The sequence below is a fragment of the Megascapheus bottae genome, chromosome 23, assembly GCF_031878675.1.
Source record: "Megascapheus bottae isolate mThoBot1 chromosome 23, mThoBot2.hap1, whole genome shotgun sequence".
NCBI classification, from domain to species: domain Eukaryota; kingdom Metazoa; phylum Chordata; class Mammalia; order Rodentia; family Geomyidae; genus Megascapheus; species Megascapheus bottae.
The window spans coordinates 19742437-19751117 of NC_143531.1; the positions used below are offsets into that span (position 1 = coordinate 19742437).

General features: G+C 37.7%; 1 protein-coding gene across 1 annotated transcript in view; it reads right to left on the reverse strand.

Annotated features, from left to right (window-relative positions):
- Mmrn1 (multimerin 1) overlaps nucleotides 1–3150 on the reverse strand; it is a 29251-nt gene extending 26101 nt beyond the window's left edge. The window contains exon 1 of the mRNA XM_090356578.1: nucleotides 2537–3150. Within this exon, the coding sequence (XP_090212704.1) occupies nucleotides 2537–3150 (614 nt within the window). The remainder of the gene's footprint in view (nucleotides 1–2536) is intronic.
- Between the last annotated feature and the right edge of the window lie 5531 nt (nucleotides 3151–8681).

Genomic DNA, 8681 nt, shown 5'->3' on the forward strand with positions numbered 1-8681 from the left:
CAACAGAGTTGCAAACAACACATCTGAAATCAAGCTTTTTAAAAATCATTTTGGGCCGAGAGTGTGACCTAGTGGTAGAGTGCTTGCCTAGCATGCATGAAACCCTGGGTTTGATTCCTCAGTACTACATACACAGAAAAAGTCTGAAGTGGTGCTATGGCTCAAGTGGTAGAGCATGAGCCTTGAGAAAGCTCAAGGACTGTGTGGGCACTGGGGCCCGGTGGTCAAGCCCCATGGTTTGCAAAAACAAAATCATTTTGACCTTAGAAATTAGTGTGAAAAACAATTAGACTCTCCATGAGGAAAACATTTTTATTATTCAGGTCTTTGAACAATTGTTTTGATATCATGTGAAAATGTAACACAATACCCAAGTATGATTCCATTTTAACACAGTCTATAACAAGATATCCTGGAAGAACATGAAAAAAAAAGTAAAGTCAATGGGAGTACATTTTAGAGCTGGTACACTGAATTCAAACATATGTGTACATAACTTTTATAATAATGATTTTAAGGTCAAGCTTCCCATATTCTATTGTGCATTTTGTCTAATTTTACTCCCTATCTTTATGTAGTTATACAGAAGAATTGCCATTTGACAAAGCAGTTTATGAATACAACACATGGAGCAGTCACCCCTTTCAAGGGTCTCACATTTGGAAAACTGTAAACTGCTGTGAAACCAGTAGGTGTCAGGCTTTACCACTGTGCAAATCACGACAGCATGCTAGTGAGTGGGAGGCTTACTTTACTTGTTTCTGTGAACATTAATCTGATCACTTGAAATAGGGAGGGGAAGAGGAGCAGCAAGATGATTGGGAGGGCTGGGGAGGGAAAGTGGGAGAAGAACATGGCAAGTATCAATGTTCAAGAGGTAATGCACCCACTACTGATGAATATAATTGTAACCCCTCTTTACATCACCCTCACAATAAAATACAATAAAAAAAGAAAAAGAAAGACATTTTAGAACTGGAACAGTAAAAGGTATAGGAATAAAAAGAACTTCCAAACACCTGATCTATATAAGCATTGTTAAATTCTAGCACTAAATATATTTGCACTTACATATACACATATTTAGTATGCTCTGTTATTGTATTTATATATTGTTGTATATAGTATAAATATATTATTGCATGTATGTTTATATTTACTTGTACACATTTATATATAAAATATATGATTATATTATATAGAAAATGTAAGTGTAATAATATATTATATAATATATTATGTAATAATATATACTATATAATAATGTATACTATATAGTATACATACAAATATATGACATGTTTTTATTAAAAGAATATGTGTATGTACACACATTTATATTATATTATATTACACTATATTATATATTAGGATCATAAGTAAAGATAGCAGAGTAATAAAATGAGGGAAAAATCAGAGGTGCAAATTTGTTGTATAATGCTTGTTCTCACTGGCTATAATTGAATAGGTTCATATATTTTCCAAAGAGATAAAAAGCACATGTTTCTATTTGGGATTTTATGATATATGAAAATGATCCCTTTTAAATGTCAATAGGTCAAATAACAACTTTCCAAACAGCACATGATTTTAATTCAAAACAGCATGCATTCAGATTCTTTATCTCAAAAACCTACTCAGTACTCACTCAGAGAAATTATATTTTGATTGACAGAAAAATTAACATTAATTGGTTTTACAATTTTAAATAATTTACAATGAAATATTTAAATTTTAAATTCAAAAATAGTCTAACAAGAGATAACTAGAAATTAAGTCTGGATGCCATTAAATCAGAAGTCATAAATTATTGAAGGCACTTCTTTGCACCTAAGTTTCAAGAGAATATAACAAATGAAATTCTAAAAGTAATAGTCATACTCAGCATAATCAACTTTTATTTCCCTTTTAGGCCTTCCTCAAGAACCTTTGACTCTCAATCATCTATCTATCTGTCTGTTTATCTATTTATCTATCATTTATTTATCTCCCTATTTTATCTGGTACTAGGGCTTGATAATTGATGAACAAACATTCTGACAGACAGGAACTCACAATTATATTGTAGATAAGTGTTACTGATGTAGAAAAATGGTTGAAAATACAAGGTGACACAAAAGTCATGCTAGAAAAATCTTGTAGCAAAGCGACTATCATAGACAGAAGTACTCTTGCTTACCCAGAATTATCATGAAGAGTAATAGTAAGGGGAATTGACAACTATTTTTTAAATTGAGAAATGGCATATTTGGGGGGAGCATTCTTTCCGTTCCCATTGATTTGATTCAATGCATTCTGTGAACTAATGCACACCTGAGATTTTGCTCTCATGGAGAATTTGTCACACTGTGCAATTAGATCATTATTAGTCCATTAAAATTATTATGAATTGTTGCAAGTATAGAAGAGTCAGAAACCTACAAGCTGAGAAGTCACTTAGAGGTATTGTCATCTGATGCCAAAGGACCTTGCTATCCAGAATCAAGAGGGAAGAAAAGCCCGCAAAGAGAAAGCAAAGAGTAAGAAAACGACTTACTTTCCTCTAGTTGTTTCAAAACTTGGCTTTTGATAGCTGGGTCTCTGGTTGCCGTTGCTGTCACCTCGGCTGAGGTATGTTTCTCTTGGAGACCGATTTCCCACACCTCCTTCTGATTTTGGAGAGATTACCTGTGGATCTGGTTTTCTGGTAAAGCTCTGAAGAAATTTCAGTGTGGCATCGGAAAGGCCCAAGCTCTCTGCCCCCGCGCTGAGTTTGATGCTCGATCTGGCAGGAAGAGCAAGACTTTGCAAGTTTTCTACTTCTTCTGTCTTCCCTGTGGGGGTGAGCGTTGGATTGCTCACAACCTCAGGAGTGCTTGTCTCCGAGAGACCCAGTGCTGATTGTAGAATACTCCCTTCAGAAGGCTGAGTGTTTGGAGCTGGGTTTGCCTCCACCGGGGTGTTCTGAGTGGCTGAAAGCATCTGGAGACTTTGCATCTCAGTTAGGGGAATCGGAGCAGAAGTCATATTCTTTAGAGAGTTTTCATCTTCAGGTGTGGTCCAAGAATATGTAGTGTTATTAAGTCCAATACCCACACTCCATAAACTGGACAGCAGAACAAACAACTTAGCTCCTTTCATCTCAGAAGGTGTGAGCAAAAATAAGTTCATGTGGAAATGGAAGAGCAAGTCCTCGTCTGTTGGAAAGCTACTCGGACACTGAAGGTACAAAGAGAGAGTTTTGCCAGTTTGAGATTTGCAGAGGAAACAGGTTTCTGTGTTTGGTATTGGCTGCAGGAAGTTGGATTTCCTGTTTCTGTAGTTCTTTGTGGCCTATGACCTTACCTAGGATGTGGTGAAGGGCCTCTCATGAAGCTAACAGTAAACGGGAAAACCAGTTATCAACAGGAAAGAAACAGAGATCCGGGAAGTAACTTTCCTTTCCTAAGTAAGCTCTTGGGTTGTATTTCACAGACCTTGAAGAGACACTTCCCTTTGACAATAGCGAGTGTGAGATTGTACAGGCTTACATAAAGGAGTTCAAAAGTTTTGGTGTACTACATAAGGCATGGGAACACTTGTCCAACTTCTTTTTCAATGGGCTATATCCAGACAACTGTATTTTGATCATAAGCACACGTGTACACGCATAAACAGAAACTTGACCAATGATGAGATATGTACATACATAGTGATCTTACTATCATCTACCCATCTATCTATGCATTCTCTGCTTATCATCTATCACTATTTCTATAAGTATATTTTGGTTGTGTCATTACTTAACACTAACCTCAATGATTACAAGTAATGGCAAAATTAAATTATTGAGAAATTTTCTCTTAGAACTCCCATCCAAAAAGACTACCAACCAATAGGTTAGAATTTCATTTTCTCTACTTTACAACCCTAATTTCCTAGGGATAGATGTTAGCAGTCATTCCTCTGAAAAATAGTTGGATAAACAATAAATTAAAATAATTATATAGGGAGAGAAACGGGTACCAAGACATGTGAAAGGGCATCAATGTATGTGAATTAATGCACCTTCTATCTGGCAAATATCATGTAACCCTTTTACTAATTACAATAAAAAAATTTAAAAAAATAAATAAATAAAATAATTATATATAATATTTTACTATAATAAAACATCCTATTAGTTGGAGGCAAACAATAATAAATTTGACCAATTCACTTTCTGGGGTTATTTTTCTGGTGGAAATTCCTCACAGGATGTATAATTTGATTTCATTGCCCCAGCAAATCTCTGATTTTTAACCTTCAATTACCGTCTCTAATTTGCAAAACTCCCTACCAAATATTCTGGACAGATACATATTAACTTGAATATAATAAGTTAATACATTCATTCATAAGTTCATACTTTCAGTAATTGCCTAAACCCCAGTTGTACAAAGTATTCTCTTAGGCACTGGTTCTAAAAGAAATCAAGAATATCCTAGGATGTCAATTTGAGCATGGTCTTATGACATGTTACTTGAAGTCAAAATCTATGTGTAAATAATCTTTCTGCCAGCTTCTCTGCCAGACAGTAGGCTCAAATCTTTCTGCCTGTCTCATTATGTATTATTGTAGAAAAGTCCTCTTGTCACTAATCCTGGACTCAGATTGCCCAGATTTGAAGCATGATTTATCTATGACTAATACTGTTAGTGTATCTTATCACATTTCCTCCCTCAATCCTTGCCATTCATTTCATTTTTTTCTAATGTCTTTTACTTATTTTTATTGACTATTTTGTGTGTCATGGGACTTGAAATCAGGGCCTGAGCAGTTCTCCCTGAGCTTTCTCCCTTAAGCTAGCTCTCTACCACTGAGTCACAGCTCTACTTCCTGCTGTTTATTCATTTCTATGACCATATTCTTGACATATTAGAGAGTAGATGATACCTAGTAATTTAAGCTAAACACACAGGAATCAGTAACTCTATCTTAATGCAGAATAGAGAGAGAAGCCCAGGAAGCAGAGCTGTGACTCAAAGTGGTAGAGCACTAGCCTTGAGCAGAAAAGCCCAAGGACAGCACCAGGCCCTGAGTTCAAGCCCCAACAAAAAAGGAGCCCACAAATTTTCCTCTTTATAAAAACAAAAATTCCAGCACATAAAAGTCACACAACAATTTGATATTTAAAAAGAAGAATTAACCTGTATAATTTTTGTCATATGGTTGACAAGACAAAAACAAAAGTGTAGTTTCTGTAACTAGAAACTACAGACACAAGTTTTTTCATTGTTATTGCTTATAGCAGAAAAAATTTAAGAAAACTCCAAGTATTTCTTTTTTTGCCAGTCCTGGGCTTGAGCTCAGGGCCTGAGCACTGTCCTTGGACTTTCTCAGGGCTAGAGCTCTACCACTTGAGCCTCAGCACCACTTCTGGCTTTTTTCTTCTATGTATGTGGTATGGAAGAATCAAACCCGGGTCTTTGTGCATGCTAGAAAAGCATTCTACCACTAGGCCAAACTCCCAACATCCAAGTAAAATATTTCTATTTGTGGTACATTTTTAATCCACTCCTTATACTGACTCAAAGTTTTAAATGTTTCAATGTTTTCAAAGTTTCAAATGTTTTAAAAACAATCAAAATAATGACACCCTAAGAATTTTCCCTTTCCCCTCCTCCCTTCCTTCTTTTTCCTTCCCTTCCCCTCCCATTCCTCTCCTTTCCCATCACTTGCCATCCTTTCCCTACCCTTTCTTGTCTCTCCTTCCTATCTTTTCCATTCCTCTCATATCTTTTCCTTCCTTCTTTCTTTCCTTCCTTCCTTTCTTCCTTCTTTCCCTCCTGATTTTCCCCTTGCTTCTATGGTTTAAAATCCACCTTGCTCCTATTCAAAATAGAACTTTACTAGGAAAATGTCACTAGCTGGCTCTGTAATACCAAAAAGCAAACAAATGATAATACAACTGAATGGAAGTAAGTAATTCATTTCACCTCTTGCCAGGTATTGACCAAAGATACCTTCTGCTTGACCCCATTTAAGCTTACATGTTACTTGTGATCCAAAGGCTGGATGCCCTGTATCTCATTATTGATCTCTAGACCATTTTGTCTAGGAACTCCTTGGAGAATTCCCAGTTCATTTGATAAATCTAGCAGAATGGATCAACCACTAAGTGGAAACATAAAATATTGGTGCCACAAAATGGCCAGAGGCCTAACCTCAAATTCCATTTTCTGTTACTAATAGTCATCAGATAACATTTGAGAAAAACAATATACTTAGGATGGCTGCCTGAAGAATAGTCAGTTAATTCTCTAAAAGAATGAAAGTTGATGGAAGGGCAGCCCTGGAGCAACATGGCAGCACATTTAGTCTTCTCTTCGCCTCACAGCTCTAGGACTGGGTACTAGGGGATTCGCATTCAAAAGTACGAATGAGCACAGGCAAAAAAAAACAATAAATAAACTTCTCCAAAATGACTCCTGTCTAAGCAAAGCACTAGAAAGGTTTGAGCCTGAAACAAAAATAGAAAAACTTTTATGCTCAAAAGTCTGGCCATGTTTTTTTGTTTGTTTAATTAGAAAGTATCCAACTAAACATCACAAGTACCTACCCTTATCAGAAAGGCTGACTGGCAAGTTAGATTCTGTATCTCAGAAGATTGTGGGAAGGTGTCACAAACCTTTGTCCTCCTGTGCTATCATGCCAGAATTGGCCAACACAGGAACCAGAAATTTCATTGTCAAGATGGCCCCATCTATCTGGCACAGAAGTGCACACCTATAATCACAGCTCTCGGGAGGCTGAGGCAGGAAGATCTGGAGTTCCAGGTCAACCATGCCTATATAGAGATCCTGTCTATGAAGCCAAAACCCAAAAGCCAAACAACAAAGCAACGAAAGTGTCTCTGAATGTAGTGCCATGACCTTCCAAAAGCTGGTTAAAGAGCGAGAGGACTGAAGTCTCTGTGAGGTACACCAGGCCCTCAGAGACTCACTGTGCATGCTTGGCCTTGTCCCCAGAGGCTGGGCAGAGAAGAATCTCTTAGCATGTATAAATCCACATATGAATTAGGAAAGACCAAATACATCAACGGAGACTGATTTCTTGCTGAAACAGTAGATGATCCCCCTCCCCCTCGCCTCACCATCACCAAGTCTAGATCAGCCTTCTTTCACTCCATTCTGACAGGATCCCACATTAGGGCTCCGGAAATGGCAGAATGTAGGCACACCCAAGGCTGGATGGGATGGATAGGACTGGCAAAAGTCATGTCAATACTCACAGCCGGTGGAGATCGGAGACCACGGCAGGCCGCACACAAGGAGGAGTTAACTCAGGCCTAAAGAATACAGGCTTAGCAGTACCAGGAGTGAGAATTCTCCTAGCTCCCAGGCAAGGGTGAGACTGGCCAGTTGGAATAATTCTGCATGCTGCCAAGGAGCTGGAACATACTGCCCAGCACTGGATAGACAGGAACAATGTCTGGACTCCTGATAAGGGGGCTCGTTTGGCTTCAGAACGTTATCCTTAGGAGCAGAGAGGGGAAAGGAACTTGTGGTTCCTGCTCACCCCATCCCCGCCTCCCTCAACCTCCAGTTTGAGAATGTCGAGGAAGCACGGAATGCTCCTTCTTAATTTTTGGACCTCATCACGCACAATTCATGCGGGATTTTTCTCCACTGCTTAACTTGGATCTCCAACTTAGTTGGAAGGGAAATCCTGACCTGAGACCTTGTATTTGGAAACCAAGATGAGTTTAAACTAATTAAAACTCTAACAGCATTAGTGAAAATGGGGTCTTGATGTTATTCATCCTCACATGCGAGAGAGGCAAGATAAGGTTATGTGGCGAGTATTTCCTGCTGTTCTCTATAGTAATGCGTCACACATAGTCAAAAGTTATGAGATACATAGAGAAAAAATTTAAAATGTGACCCATCGTCAAGAAAGAACCATCAGCCGGGAGTTTGGCCTAGTGGTTGAGTGCTTGCCTAGCATGCACGAAGACCTGGGTTCGATTCCTCGGTACCACATACATAGAAAAAAACAAAAGCCAGAAGTGGTGCTGAGGCTCAAGTGGTAGAGCTCTAGCCTTGAGAAAGTCCAAGGACAGTGCTCAGGCCCTGAGCCCAAGCCCAGGACTGGCAAAAAAATAAAAAAGAAAAGAAAGAACCCTCAGAAGGATCCAGAGAAAACCCAGGCATCAAAAGTATCAGAGAATTTAAGAAAACTGTACTAGAATGTAACAGACCAGGAACGACACGACTGAGGAAGAAAAAAAAAATGAAAACAAAACAAGAACTTCACCAGAGACAAAGATATTTAGAGAAGCTACAGAGAAATGCTAGGAAGCAAAATCGTGACATCACAACAAAGAATTTATTTGTAACTTAATAGCACACAATACTATGAAAAGTAATCAGCTAACATGACTATAGATCAAGAAGAAATAACCCAAATTGACACACGGAAATGGTAATGATTGAGAAAAAAAGCTAAATGTCTGAGGTCTAGGAATAAATTGTATGCATCCTAACACATGTGTATGGATATATCTTATACATTTTCACATACATGAGATTATTATATATATATATAGAACAATACAAAAGGAAAATTGTTTAGAAATTATACATAGGGATTTTTCAAAATTGGTGATAATCATTAGCCAAAACACCCAAGTAGCTCAATATGTTTTGCAAGTAAGATTCTGAAAAACCAAGACAAAAAGA